Genomic DNA, 16,561 nt, shown 5'->3' on the forward strand with positions numbered 1-16,561 from the left:
ACAGAGAATGAGGATACCTTTTGGGATGGGATGGATTACTGGGGATTGATCCCAGGGGCCCTTCACCTGAGCTACATCCCCCAGCCCTTTTTATTTTTCACTTTGAGGCAGGGTCTCACTAAGTTGTTGAGGGCCTCCCCAAGTGGCTGAGGCTGGCCTTGAACTTGTGATCATCCTATCCCAGCCTCTCAAGTTGCTAGGATTAGTCATGTGTCACTGTGCCCAGTTCAGCCCTATTTACTTTGAGACAAAGTCTAGATGTTTGTTATATGAAAAAGTAAGTACTAGTATTGTGTATTTTTCTAAGTATGTTTAGCTAATGCTTTAAAAAATACACCACATAAATGGTATAGCCACTATGGAAAACAATAATGCAGCCACTATACGAAAAACAGTATGGAGGTTCCTTAAAACGAAACAACCCAACACAACAACAAAAAACAGAACTACCATATGATCAAGCAATCTCCCTTCTGGATTTTATTCAAATGAATTTAACATGGAAATTGAGAGAGAGATTTGCAAAGATATAAGGCTTCCTTTTAAGAATCCACAGAACCAAAAGGTTAAGAATCTCTACAAAAATTAAAACTACACTGAGATTTCATCATCTCGCTCTAGTCAGAATGGTAATTATAAAGAATACAGGTAACAATAAATGTTGGCGAGGATGTGGAGAAAGCGTACACCCATAATTGCTGGTGGGACTGCAATTTGATGCAACCACTCTGGGAAGCAGTATGGAGATTCTTGAGAAAACTTGGAATAGAACCACCCATTCCTCTGCATATACTCAAAGGACTTAAAATCAACATACTACAGTGATGCAGCCATATCAATGTTTACAGCAGCTCAATTTACAATAGCGAAACTATGGAACCAACCTGGGTGCCCTTCAATAGATGAATGGATAAAGAATATGTGGTATATACACACAATGGAATATTAACTCAGCCACAGAGAAGAATGAAATTATGCCGGTAAATGGATGGAACTTGAGACAATTATGCTAAGTGAAATAAATCAATCCTAAAAAAAACCAAAGGCCAAATGACATGTGGATGCTAACACACAAGGGGGAGGAGATAGAAGACAGAATTTCGCTGGATTAGACAAAGGGAAATGAAGGGAAGGGAGAGGGAGGGGAACAGGAAAGACAGCAGAATTAATTGTACATAACTTTCCTATGTTCATACGAATACATAACACCAGTGTAACTCCACATCATGTACAACCACAAGAATGGGAAGTTATATTCCATGTACGTAAGATATGTCAAAATACATTCTACTGTCATGTATAACTAAAAAGAACAAATTTTTAAAAATATTAAGTGGGGGGAAAAAAGAATCTCTGCAAAACCCTATGAATTCCAGCTCTTGAATTCTGTAAAAATGTGCCATAAATATATAAAGTTCAAAACAGGCAAAAGAAATCCATAGCTTGCTTTGGGGAGGAGAGGGTACTGGGGATAAAGAGAGTGGACGGCCACTTCTGGAGTGCCAGTAATACCCTACTTCTTGATTCATGGGAGAGTTACTCCAATATGTTTTGTTAACAATCTCGAATGGAACACTTAGGATTTTGTGCACTTTTCTTTTTTTTTTAAATGTCATGCTCCATTCTTAAGAATGCTGTTTTAAAGTATTTTAGATAATATAAGCTTCAAGACGCATTTGGAACTTTTTCTACTACCTGATACTGGAATGCGGACAATTTTAATCTTTTCTATTAGATGACATTTTCAAAAGGCTTTTAAAAAAAGCAAAAGTGATGAAGTTACATAACTGCACCAAATTCTGATTTCTGATTTTGTAATCTGGAGGAGCAGGGCAGGAATCTGCATTTTAAATACAAGCCCCAGATAATTCTAAAGTTTTACATTCTGAAAAACATGGCCTTGATTGATGTATGAATGAAAAATAAAGACAGTTAAATCCTGGTAACTAGAAAAGTAACCTTATTTTGTAGATAGGAACTCTAATTTGAAACAAAGTATAAGGGTATTTTCTTTAGCTCCTCATGTACTGTCTCTACAATATTCCTGACAAATTGGGGGAATCTATCTCGTGAATTTATTCCTACACACAAAGTAAGTCAATATCTTTTTCTTCACGAATCTTTAAACATCTCTTCCCCTTAGCCTAGATCTCTCCAACCATTCCTCACGGCTATTGCTACATCTGCTATTCTGACTGACACAGAAAAACCACACTAAGTGAATGCTGCCACATTATCTGAAAACAGATTTTGTTCTTACACTTAAATAAACATCAAACTAAGTCAATACCTTTTATATATAAATGATACTGGATTTTGCTAAACTGCAAGTTGTTGATTTTGAGGCCCATTCTAAGTTTTCCAAATCATTTAAGGAGAATATCAGTGTGTCGACAATATTTGTCATCTTTTGGAATGAACATGCTTCCTAAGGGTTCTTCATCATCCTGTTAGGCAGTTTTGGAAATACCACCTTATGAACAAAAAAGCACAGCCAGGCACAGTGGCACACGCAGAAGGATTGCAACAAAGGCCAGCCTAGGCAATTTAACAATACTCCTCTCAAAATAAGGCGAAAAAGACTGGGGATAGATGTAGGTCAAGGGCACAGTGTTTACCTAGGCTGAGGCCAACACCACAAAACAACAAAAACATAATAGAGAAGGAAATGCAAAAAAGTTACCGGAAGTCCTGGAAAACAGGAATCAAAGATCTCACATGAATTGAAAAGAAATGAAAAAAGGAATTTTACCCACCTACACTTTCTCCTTAAGCCCAACTCTTCTTCCACACTTATCTTACCAGAAGTATCAGAAAGTCTCCAAGTAAACGGAAAGTCTGAATAACCCAGAGTCAGCAGGAAGCCAGGTTTTTCAACAACTGCCCATCACCTAATTTGAATACCCAAGTAAATGACAAAAATCTCTAAAAACTAAAGCACATATTTAACAGCTCTTCAAATGTCTAAAAATTGCATTAATATTTACATTAACAAAAAAGGAACTATTCCACCATCTCCTTTGTTGTCATAAATTATCATAAAAGGTAAAGATAAATAAGGAAGATGGTCACCTATTTCAGTACATGCTATAAGAAGAGTGGTTATTAGAATTTTGGACTTACTGATCACATGATGCCTGTGACTACCTCAGGGAAAGCTCTCTAGCTGTGTGTCTCTATTTCCTCACATGCCCTCTTTCCATAACAAAGAATCTGTGTAATGACACTTAGTATAAATATATTATTTTAAAAAATGCTATTAAATGGCAGTCAAAATTATTAAGCAATTATCAGTCTGAAATACACTTGAACTGAACGAAGAGCCTCTAAATAACTACTCAGTTTCTTCACATTTTTATTGGGGAAGAGATGTATAGCCAGTAGCTGGACACAGATGGCTACTTGATGGCATGACATGAAAGGAGACCTGCTATTTCTGAAAGATGAAACAAATCTGACAGAAAGGATGGGTTAAAGATGTCAAAATCTGATGGCCAAGTTCTCTGTTACTATTGCATGACCTCTTCGTAAGTAAGGACAATAGTTGGTGAAGATATTTTGGTCTCTAGTAAAGTCAAGTTTAGCAAGGAACCTTATCACAGGTAAGAGGATAAACCCGCAATGATCAAATGCCAATGTGTTTTATAAACAAAGTTACTATCATATCATTACCAGAGACTAAGAAATACCCACTGGTTAGGGGGCAGTGTACACTGGAATGCAGCATTAATAGCTTATCTAAAACTGTGTCACTAACTTTTCCTGGGGTTGATCTATAGAAGAGGAAGATCATCTGTAGATTTCCTTCCACTTTTCAAGCTAACACTATTTTACATAAATATAGACGTGAATTCATAAAATTCCTCCCCAAAATTAGAGCAAAGTGTAAAGTCCACACAATTATAACCAATGTAATAGATCCTGAAGACAACAGTGTATCAGAAGCTCTTGTGTTAAGACGCAGCTTTAAAATGTGAAAAATTTATGAGGTAAAAATGCATTAAATCAATTACTAACAAGATTAAGTTTCAGGGGGAAAAATTCAACCATCATCATCACTGTTATTTAATCTATCACTTAAAAGTATATATTGAATTTTCAGAATATATGCTACTTAAGTGAGGTTCTAGACAATGATTTGATTTTATTTTTTGCAGTGCTGGGGATGAATACTGGGAGTCTTACTCAGTTAGGCAAGTGCTCTACCCAATGAACTATCCCAGCACCATCTGTTTTGAATTATTACAAAAGATTAAAGATGACAGATACATGTAAAGGAAGCCCAGTTTTTCTTACCAGAGGCTCTTCCCTCAAATCATTCTGCTCATTTCTTCTTACAAGAGTATATATATGAAATATTATCATTTTAGAATCTTCAGTGGGATTTCAGGAAAGAATCATAGGAAATCATTATTCTTTCTTCTTTTTTGCAGGGGAAGGGGGTGTCAGAGGAGGTACTGGGGATTGAATTAGGGGAGCTTTACCACTGAGCTACGTCTCCAGTCCTTATTTTTTATTTTGAGATAGGGTCTCAGTGAATTACTAAGAAAGATCTCAAACCTACAATTCTCTTGCTTTAGTCTCCAGAGTTGCTGGGATGTGTGCCACCACTCCCAATGGAAATTGTTATTATTTCAATATAAAATTTTTGGCCTTATTTTCTAACACAAGTAAAATTGAGCAACTTCAGTAACAAGTTACATCTTTAATTTCAAACTAATGTAACTAACCATCTTTAGGAAAACATTAAACTGTTATTTTGACTACACTTACTAGAACCCATTATTAAAGAAAATTTTGCCCCCTTTTCCTTAAATTTTAGCTATTTTTTCACATCTGATTTGACTTTAACAAACTTCCACCTACTGAAAGTGAAAATGACTTCATTCTCAAGTTAGTTTTAATCCAGACAGCTTATATTTTAAAATAACACAGTGAAATGACCTCAATGAAAATGAAGAATCTCTCAAATCTTCAGAATGTAAAGCCTGTGTATTATCCTTTGAGATTAACAAAAGGTAAGCAAAATTAATTTATAAAAGCTTTTCTCCAAACACCCTTCTTTAAAACAGGCTAAGTGGAGAGAGCCATTAACTTTCAATAAAAAATAAATTCAAGGGCAGAGAATGCCTATGGGAAGGCCTGCTCTAAACTAGAATAAAATTAACATTAACATTTTGGTTATCTAACATGAAAGGCCGCAAAAAACACTGAAAAGACAGCATGTCACAAATTCTGGGTTCTGGTTATTCTATTTAAATCCTGCCTTTCTCATTTGTAAATAAATGGAAATTATAGTGACCTCTAAGGTCCCATTTCAACTCTTCAGTATTTCAAGATTCTTATGGTTAAGTTTTTAGTTGCTTGAAAACAGTAACAGAAAACTAATTTAACCCCCCTTCCCACCAGACCATTCTTTGTCAAGCAAAGCTTGAGTCTTTCTTATCTTACTTTCTTCCAACCAAAAAAATCAAATTAAAAAATAAATAAATAAAAGGAGACATATTTAGTGTTTGTGCATCTTCTAATCAGACACTATTAATCATTTCTTTTAAAATTAAATTACCTACCTCACTGGGGTGTTGTGAGGATTAATTCATTAGTGTTTGTAAAGCACTTTGAGATCCTCAGGTCAAAGGCGCTATAGAAGTGCAAAGTAGTAGTATTATTACTAGATTCTTTGCTTATTTAAGGAATTTCACAATCCTTTAAAACCTAACTGTGTTGATTTAGACATCTATTTGTAAAACCCTATTATTTATCCACATTACTTTAAATTCTTTTTTTAATATTATAGATAGACAGGGGCAGATGTTTCATAACAATTAATTTTAAAGCTTAAACTCTAATCTACAAATGGAGGGAAGTAGGGGAAAATCCAGTGTGACAAATTTTGTTTAGCATATAATTTTAGTGAAAGACCCTGTCAATCAGTGTGCCTAAGGTGAAAAACAAAGCAAAAATGCCACTTTAATCATAGATTCTACAATGAGAAATTCCTTTCTTCAAAGAGGAAAGGAAACAAATCCAATCAACTCACTTTAAAAGCCAGCACTGCCCTTATAAATTATTTACATACATATACGTGCAACTGTCATTTAAAGCTTTACATTTAAATCACATACTAACAGTAGGAGTGTGAACTAACACCAAAATAATTGAGCTGCTTTTTCTTTTAACTAGCCTCCCACCCTCAATTACATAAAGCAAACTAAGTATTGAGAAGAGGGTAAAGCAAATTTGCTTTATGGAATTTTAAAGAGAAAACCAAGGGCCAAGGCTTCTAAACTGGTTAAAATCTTGTATTAATGAACCACTCCATCCTCTTTTCTAACCAAATCATTTTACAATTAAAGCTGCTGTGTTTTTAAAGCAAACAACACACATACATATACACACAAAGCTAAGAGAACCAGATCTATCTCTATATTGAATATTCCACTCAATAAACACCTCCTCTTAAATATTCCAACATCCTCTGATGAGTTTCTCCAGTGCAACACAAGCTCCAGTTAAGATGGAACTAAAAATCAATATTAAACTTTAAACACTTACCTCCTGCTCCTGTTGAAAGATGACAACTCTACCACCTTTATCTCCTGTTGCTAGTAATTCTCCAGAATGATTAAATTCTACTGTAGAAATTATATCTGCTGTATAATTAGAAGAAAAACAAAAGACATTAGTTTGTTTTCCAATTCACTAGCTAAAGAGCTGAACATGTTTCCTGACATATTCCAAATCTAATATCAACGTACCAGGAGAAACAATGAATTTTAAGTTCTTTCATGTATTATTTTAATTCACCCCCCCCCAAAAAATCCCCCAGAGGAACCAACATAAAAATATCAACAAAAAGGAACACAACAAATAATAAATTCATGGTTTATTAATATTTCAATAAAATGTGAATGCAAAGAAATGAACTTCTGCAACTTTCTATGAGCCCAAACAAATAATAAATAATAATCATCTTGCTAATTTTCTTACTACATATTTTTGATAAACTTGGGGTTTTGTTTTCTTTTGGGGTACTGAGGCTCAAACCCAGGACTGCAGGCATGCTAGGCAAGTGTTCCTACCACTAAGCCATACCCTTACACCCAAAAATGGCCTATAAAAATTTTTAGGGCTAGGGAGATAGCTCAGTTGGTGGAGTGCTTGACTTGCACTGGGTTCAACCCCTAGCACTAAAAAAAAAAAAATTTAGGCAGATATTACTAGAATTAGGGTAAAAATTTAAATGCAAAAATAAGGGCAGATAGAATTCTAATAGTCATAAATTCGAAGTGTATCCTCAAAAGTTAATAAACAGAACCCCCTTAGAATTCTGAGTATCTGGAACAACCCACTAAAGTCAAAAGAAAACTGTTAAATACACAAGAATTGTTATTCCAAGAAGGATTAGACTGAAATATGAACTTATAATGAAAACTACCAAAACTTGGAAACATCATTCCATCATTGAAAGATCATTCAAGCAACTGTATAATGTTTTTAAAAGGCAAACTAATGACACAACACTGTTAGAGTCTTAAACTGAACTTGATGCTTGGCTCAGTATGACACACATCAACTGAGTACCACCAACAATAAAATGGCAAAGAAAAAGAACAACTCTTAAAAGGAGAATCTTTCCTAAATTTATTTTTAAAAATGTTATTTAGTTATGGGTACAGTTCAGTGGTAGGGTATCTGCCTATCATGCATAAGACCCTGAGTTTGATTCCTAGTATTGCAAAGAGAAGGGGGGGAGGGTTGCCCATGGGAATATTTTACAATTAAAAAAACCCTATATTAACTTTTAAAAGAGTATTCTAATATGGTTAATAGAACCCCCTTTCAGAACATTAGTCAAGTGCCCTGCTATGGATTTAAGTTAACCCACTGTGAGTTTAGAAACATCGATTTCCAAATTTTGCAACATAAAAGCAGCATTTAAAAGGCATAATCAAATTTTGATAAGAAAATGGTGTGAAATTTTATTTATATACTAATTCAAACCAAGAAGTTTATAACCATTTCTTTTTAAAAGGTCATCAGTCATATTTATCCTTAGAAGGTGGGATGGTAACTGTTGTTGCAGGTGGTGGAATGACAACGGTAGCATTATTGGTCTATTTTTACTTCACTGGGCATCCCTTTTTGTCACCTACCTTCTGTTTCTTTTTGCCATAATAAACAGAATAGGTCACAATCAGACAGCCAAGGGTTCAAATACATAATAATCTCATGTTAAAATTCAGAGAAGTTAAGCATTTATAAACAGTATATAGAAATAATTAATAATTACTGTACATTAAGTGACCAAATTATTATTAGTCTTGACATTCTTTAAATCCTTTAGTTTTTGAGAGTTGAGATACACTTTACAGAAATATTCATTGATTTTATAAATTCCATTTGAGGATTATGTTTCAAAAAAATGATTTCAATGAAACCAATCATGTGCAGATATGATTATATCTGTATTCACCTACAAATATATATTACTTAAAAACCACAGTTAAGAAATATAAGAATAACCCATAGTCACAGGCTGGAAAACTATGGTCCACTGCCTGTTTTTGTAAATAATGTTTTATTGGGACCCACTTCAATCTACAAGTAGTTATGAGACTGAAGATATTTACTATCTGGTCATTAACAGAAAATGTCAACCCTTGCTTGTGCTTCTGGACACTGACATTAACAAATACGGTTTGTGTGGATACAAGGACATATTGAACTAATGTCAAAGAAAACAATTTATGGCAATATGTACAACTATGATGTACATATGTGCTCAATATTTATATGCTTTTCTATAATTAATCTTTAAACACCACTATAATATAGATATCATTTCCAATTCAGAGAAGAACAAAGGGATGCTCACGGTAAGCAACTTGCCTAAGAAAAAAAATCACGTAACTATTAGGTGTCAGAGCCAATATACAAACTTAGCAGGTATGAACAACCAAGTGGATAAGGCAGCAGCATAGGATTCTGTGAAATCACTGAGTGATGACTAATGGAATAATGTAGAAATGCTCAGTTCATTGACTCTCTCATTATTGAAACGCCTGTGTTCAATAAAATATTTAGAATTAAACAACATGTTTATACTACTTGCTAATGACTATAAGCAACTACTGTCTGGTCCTATAGTAAAGTTTTGAGTACTTAATTCAGCACCTGCTACATTCCAGGCACTAGGCAATACACATTCTAAATTCTAACCTCTCAAAAAGAGTTTTACAAGAAAGAATTGCAGTCACAATAGATGAATAGTAAACCAATAAAAGATTAAGTATATATTTAAGAAAATCATTAAAGTATAGGACTGAGTCCACAGAAGAAGAGAGTGAGCCCTCTACTGGCCTCAGGAGTATAATAAAACAAACAATTATGAAATAAATTCTAAGAAATAAAGAACAAGTAAATACTTAAAGAAGCCTCCTCTTTTTAAAAATAAAAACAGGCACACTCACTACTATCCATCTACACTGTCAGCACCAACCAGAGTGTTGTTCTAATATGAAGTTAAATTCTCATATCTGGAAGGAAACACACTTAATTCTGGCTAGAATGAATCTTATTTTTTTACAAAATAATTGTTTACTTCCCATAAAGCTTAAGATTTTAACCAGGCAATCAGTCTCTACTTTTGAATGAGAATAAAGTAAACAAAATGTAGAAAAGAAGAGTTTTCAGACAATGGGCAACATGGAGCACAGGACTGTGAGCCCACAGGAGGTGGAACAGAAAGCGAGCCCTAACATTCACTCCAGCTTACTGACTGGAAGGAGCTTACAGGTCAAGGCAATGGAATCCAGAGACCAGTAAGCTCAATGGGTTGTGCAGACAGAAGTTAGGAATCCGAAAATTAAAGTAGCTAGAAGGGATGGGCAGAGTAACCCCAAGAACTGATACTGTACAGAGAGTTAGAGGGATCTACCTTGAGAAGCTCTGGCTGAACATGGATCTGGGCCTATGTGGAGCTTTCCTAACAAAGCTTAAAAGCAAACTTTAAAAGGATCTAACCCAACCCAAGTAATTTAAACTATGTGCTAGAAGAAAATCCAATATTCAACAGCAAAAATTCACAATGTCTGGCATCCTATTTAACATTACTGGGAATGTGAAGAGGCAGGAAAATATGAACTATAACCAGAAGAACACCCAATAGAAACAGAACCTGAAATGAACAAAAATGATGGATTAAGGTCCTAGTAGACAAGGACCTAAAACAACTATTGGAAATATGTTCCATAGGCTCAAGAATAAAACATGAATATGATAGAAATGAAAAATAAAAAACAAAAAAAGGGGGTGGGAGATGTGGCTTAGTGGCACAGCACTTGCCTAGCATGTACCAGGCCCTGGGTTCAATCCCCAAAACTGCAAAACAAACAAAAACACAATACAAAAAAAACCCCCTACAAATGGAAAATAGGTTTGAAATGAAAGATATGAAAATATGGAGACTAGGTATAGATCAGATACTATAACAAAAAAGATGATCTTGAAGGCCTAGGTATATAGTATCAAAACAGAATGATGTAAAAAGGAAAACAAGCAAAAACAAAAATAAAAAAAACCCAACACCCAAGACCTGACTTGGGATGACATCAAGTGTTCTAACTTATGCATCCCTACAGTCTCAAGTGGAAAAAAATGGGAAATATTTGAAAAAATGATGACGAATATGTAAATGCTCAATCAAGATGATACTTTGCTCTCTACTTAGTAAGGCAACTAGCACAAAGAGATCAGTTCTAAGCACTAGCTTATACTGGCATACAGTAGTGACAACTGAAACGCCATTAGCAGTCTTGCATCAGTGTTGTGACTTTGCGATATTGTGAACTCTTCGTAAAATTCCAATACTTGAAATGTAATCTTCCCTTGTTTACACAGTAAGCTATAGTAATCCATTAAACCTATGCCCCTTGTTAGCTCCAAAGAAACCCTTAATAATACTATACTACACAGTACTATAGACCTGGATTTCAGGCTTATAAAATAAACAAGTTCTTTTTTTTTTTTCCAGCATCATGAACACGTTAAGAATATTCTAAGTCATGGAGACCAAGAACAAATTTATTTTTCTTGTTCAAAATGGTCCTGCAAACTGCCACACTTGGACCATGCCTAGTAAACACCAATTGTTCCCTAATGACTGATAGAATTTTGTTTTAAAAGAGGAATTTAATAGTACAAAGGCCTTTCCTCATATGTATTTATCAATTAAAGGTATGGTTAAAAAATTCAAGTCATAAATCTTTATGCCCAAAGATTTTTTACTTGATAATTTCAGGGTTATTAAAAACAGGGCTGACGAAAATCTACAAGACTGACACACACCCCTTCGTGACTGACAGATTAAACAAGGGGAAAAAAGAGGATGGGTCTAGGGAAGGAGAAGGGATTGATACCTAAAAATATAAATGACAGCAAATTTATGCCAATATGAAAAATATGCATTTGTTCTAGAAAGGTATGTACTTAATAAAAAGCAAAATCTCATAAGTTCAGCTATAGAAAAACTCAAAGAATTCCAATTATAAATTTTAAAGACCACATTCTCAAATAACTAATAAAATAGCTAAAGATTAATAACCACACTGGTTCTAACCAACCACTTGGTAACTTTATAACTTTTCGGGAAAAGACAAAAATCAGTATTGCAATAAAAGTTATTTTTTTCAGATATTTGTATTTTATTTTATTATCAAACTGTTTTATTTCCTTTTACTTCTACAGACTGCATTTTGATTCATTGTACACAAATGGGGTACAACCAATTTAAAAAAATCTCTGTAACCAACTTACAAAAGAGAAAAGAAAAAAGCTTGAAATTCCACCTTTGAAACATAACTACAGGTAACAGTCTCTTAGCAAATTCATGCAAATTAAAAATCAGTTATCAGATATATTTATATACAAAACATTTTTTATGGGATCACTTACAGTATTGAGATAATCGTGAGTCTTTAAAATTAACTTTTAAAACTCTGCAAGTGAATTTCATAGAAAAAAGACATTCATCATCCTTAATCCCACTTCTAAGAGAACCACTATCATTTTAGTATATATTTTAACAAAGGCCATCCATGTATACTTATACGTAGAACAAAAAACAACAGATCTATTTTTATCTAGAACATTGTCTACAATATCACTGAGTTTTTTTAAAAGTTACAAAGCATGTTTGACACTACTTGTATAAATAAAATAAACAAGGAATTACAGAATAGTTACCAAAGCTTAGACAGAGAGACCAAGTAACAGATATTATGATAGTCATTAACACTAAAGTAATGATAATCTTTACAAACAGAAGAAAGCAGTGAGGTTATTCACTACATACTATTCAAATACTAACATGGAAAGTCTGACAGGCATAATACCTAGGGCTGTGTGGAATTCCTGGAGCTCTCACATGACGATGGTAGGGTGCGACATGGCATACTCACCCACTTCGGGAAAACAAACTTCAATTTAAAGTTAAAATACGTCTGTGTTCACTCAAGTGAAATAAAAACTAATGTTCACACAAAAACCTGGATGCAAAAGGAATCTGAAGCTTTATTTGTCATCACCCAACAATGGAAACAACCCATATGACCCTTAACTTGGGAATAAACAAATATAAAGTGGTATATCCATACTCTAAGAGCACTGAATAACATACGTAGGAACAACTATTCATAGAAGCAATAGCACAGGGAAAACCTCAAAATGCATTGTGCTAAGTGAATGAAGTCAGATTCAAAGGGCTACATCCTCTATGATTCCATTTATGACATTCTGGAAAAGGCACAAAGAAGAAAAAACAGATCTGTGGTTTAAGGAGCTATACAGGTGGGGTACTGACTACAGTGGGGCCTGGAACTTTTCATAGTGACAGAACAACTTTGGTCTCCCCCCCACCCACAATATCCTTATTTTATTTATTTTTATGTGATGCTGCAAATCGAATCCAGTGCTCTACCACTGAGTTAGCTATAACCCTAGCCCACGGCTTTGGTCTTAATTGTGGTGCTAGCTATGTTTTTGTGAAAGCTTGAAGCACTGAGCACTAAAAAGGGTGAGTTTCACAGTTTGTAGACTATACCTTAGGAAAAGAACACAATCCTGATACTAGAATCTCATCCCAGACACTCTAAAATCCTAATCTGATGTTTTACTTACTTGTTACACACTTCTTTCCTGATTTAAAACCTTCAAGGGTCCTCTAAGGATTATCATATTTTTAAAGGACTGCTTGGCATTCAATCTTCTCTGGTTGCGTTATGAAGCATTCAATACTCTTGAAACATTATGTCCCGGTTAAACTACTAAAATAATCCAAAAAATTTTTGTCAATGCACAAAAATGCTAATGTTTTTAAGTTCTCTACAGAGTTAGAAAATGAGAGAAACATCAAATGTTCTTTCTCTGCCAATACCGTTTTGCCCTAATTATTCCTGAAACCTGCCTCTCCTTTTTACCTCCTTTCCTTAAGCCCTGGTTTTTTATTGTCAAGTAAGACCAAAAGACACGAGATAAAATTACAGCTCTGCTTTAAGTCAATTAATTTTTATGATCTTCAAATGTGTTTGCAGAGAGATGGACAGATGTCTGTCTTCAGAGGATTTATCTTTCACAGATCATATGCATTACCCATACACTTAAATCAAAACACATGAGGAGGAATAAAAGCAAATAAGGTCTGGAGAGAAATAACATGCTCTTACTATGAAACTTCTAATACGGAAAATTAAAAGATCCGAAGGGACAACACACTACCAAAAGTTGCATAACTATGACCACAGATCTCCACTAGAGAACCTAGAATTCAAGAACAATGGTTCTTTAGTGAAAAATACTTTCAGTAAGTTACAAATCAGTCAAAGATGAAATGGGAATGCAAGGGAGACAATGAGGAAGAACACTCTCTGCTCTAGCAGAAAGCAGCACTGCAGCAGAAGGAAACGGTGTTAGATTCTTGCATCACCCATCAGGATTCTGCTACATTTGAGATGGGCTCTGTGTTACTCTCTCTTCCAAGGGCATGCCCCCTATAACCTAAGGATCTCTACTAAGCTCTGCCTCTCTCCCTCTTAGAGAGAGGGTGTGCTACAGATTGAGCCCAGGGCTTTGTGCGAGTTAAACACATACTCTATGCCCCCTGCCCTAGGTGCCAACTCTTAAAGGACACAAGGGTTCTGGGGATCAAGTTTCCAAGACATAAAACTCCTGGGATATAAATTACACTCAAACTAGAGCAGGTATTTTCTCACTTTTTTTTTTTTTTTTTTTTTGGGGGTGCTGGGGATCGAATCTAGGGGCTTGTGCTTACAAGGCAAGCACTCTACCGACTGAGCTATCTCCCCAGCCCCATTTTCTCACTTTTATAAAGTCAGAAACTACTGTGCTGTAAGTAGTAACATACAGACTCTAACAGAAGATCTCCCCATTTTTCAAACGTTATGGAACAAAAGCTACACAGCATGAGAGTTAACAAAGATGAATCTTTTACGCCATAAATTTACTTTAGCACAGTCTTTGATTTACAGAGGCATTGCAAAGATGGTACAGGAAATTCCTGTATACACCCCTTCACCTAGTTCCTCCACTGTTCATATCTTGCATTACTATGGTACATCTGTCACAGTTAAGGACCGATAACTGGTCATTATTAACTGAACTCTGTAAAACTACAGAATCACATTTCACTAGTTATCCCCTAATATACCGTACTTCTGGGTTCTCATCCAGGGTACCATATTATATTTAGTCATCGTTATCTCCTTAACTTCCTCTGGTCTGTGAGTTTCTCAGATTTTCCTTGTTTTTGATGACCTCAGCAGCTTTGAGGAGTAAGTAATGGCTAGAGGCTTTGAAGTATGTACCTCAATTTGGGACTATCGGATGCTTTTTATCATTGCTGTGATACAACTATATGTTACTAGCAGAATAACCAGAGTAGGACCATTCGTATCCCAGCATTATTAAGGGTGCAACCTATTTACATGATTTATTGATAATAATCTATATTATCTGGTCTATCTGGTCAAGGTACCCTTTGCCAGGTTTTCTCCTTCATAGTTACCCACTCCCAATACAATGTACTGAGCGCAGCCCACATTCAAAAGATGGATGGTTTGAAGCCTCATCTGTTTGAGGGAGGAGTACCTACACAAATTGTTTGGAATTCTTTCATATTTAAAATTTATCTCTTCTTCCTCATTCATTCATTCATTCATCAATATGAGCACATGGACGTTTCCTTCCTACTGTAAGACATGATCTAATACTATGTATTTATTGTGCTCAAATTGTTCCAGATTTGTCTACTTAGAGCTCTTTCAGGATGGTTACTGAAACCCTTTCACATGTCTTACCCTTTGGTTTTTTAATTTTTAATATTTTGAGAACTTTAAAAAATAGTTTACTGCAACACATTCATAACATTACCACAAATGTTAACATTATTTATTCCTTCATTCTATATCTTCATACTAATTTTTAAGAATTGGACTCTGTCAGTGAGTTGTGAAGATTAGTATAAATATACTAAGAACAGAGGTAATAACTATAGTAAAAGTTAAAAACCATACAAATTCCTTGGAACATCTGACTATCAAAGATTTCTGTCCTGCAATTGATTTTTTCATGTAGTCAACTGAGGTTTTAAAAATTAAGAAACTGCATGTGTTAGCTTACCTACATGTTTTTACCTAAGACTGCAACTTGCAATTCCTATTAATCTAGGACTTGTTCTTTTCTTTTCAGATGTTGGGAAGGTAGGGATGAGAACATGGCAGATACACAGATCACCTCTGTTTCTGTTCAGCATAAGGATATACCCTCCCAACATCCTGGTATACAAATCAGATTCTCACACATTCTCATTTTGATCTGATTTGTTTCAACATGAGAGCTCTCATTAAGAAACATGCTGTTTTGTTTTGGCACATGATTCATTTTCATGATCTTTTCACTGGTCTCACAACTAATTAGAATGATTAACTCAAATTTCTTCCCATTGGCTCATTCCTCCCCCATGTGAGACAACAGTTTTAAGGGAGGATGCATTAATAAATGTTAGTTTCTTGCTAGAGGGAAAGAGTACAGTTATTTCCCTGCAGACCTCTAGAGGGAGCTCGAAGTTCTTGTTATTTTTTTCCCTCCAAGGTCAGGATACTCCTCCCACTGCTATGTGGCACGTACAAGATTTAAGGATATTTTATTATATCACCCTGAAGAGCAAGTCCCGTTTGTGCCATCCCTTTAGGAATTTCTCCCGCCTCAGAAGTGAGTACAGCTTATCACCTGCTCCTGGGAAGCAGGCCCCAAACATTTCTTCCTCTCCCTTCAACAGACTCCTGTGACTTCCTCTTCACACTTTTCCCAGTTGGCACTGATTAGGACATTCTTCCTGTACCTGAGAGGCTGCAAGGAAGCCTGAGAACAAAAGTTCCCTCCTCTTACTCTGAGTGCAGCAGCAGGTCAGTGTGTTCCCACCTCCTTCATGTTACAGAGTACACAGAATGCAGTGTTTGTATGGTACAGTATAAAGGTAAGATTG

General features: G+C 35.1%; 1 protein-coding gene across 5 annotated transcripts in view; it reads right to left on the reverse strand.

Annotated features, from left to right (window-relative positions):
• Window positions 1-16,561, reverse strand: part of PPP2R2A (protein phosphatase 2 regulatory subunit Balpha) — a 61,191-nt gene that overhangs the window by 15,183 nt on the left and 29,447 nt on the right. For 3 of the 5 annotated variants that reach the window (XM_079139034.1, XM_079139037.1, XM_079139036.1), the window contains one exon: window positions 6,556-6,653. In XM_079139034.1, coding sequence (XP_078995160.1) covers window positions 6,556-6,653 — 98 coding nt within the window. The remainder of the gene's footprint in view (window positions 1-6,555; window positions 6,654-16,561) is intronic. The other 2 variants (XM_079139035.1, XM_079139038.1) reach the window with 1 other exon arrangement.

Source organism: Sciurus vulgaris (genome assembly GCF_902686455.1).
Source record: "Sciurus vulgaris genome assembly, chromosome: 5".
Taxonomy (NCBI): Eukaryota; Metazoa; Chordata; class Mammalia; order Rodentia; family Sciuridae; genus Sciurus; species Sciurus vulgaris.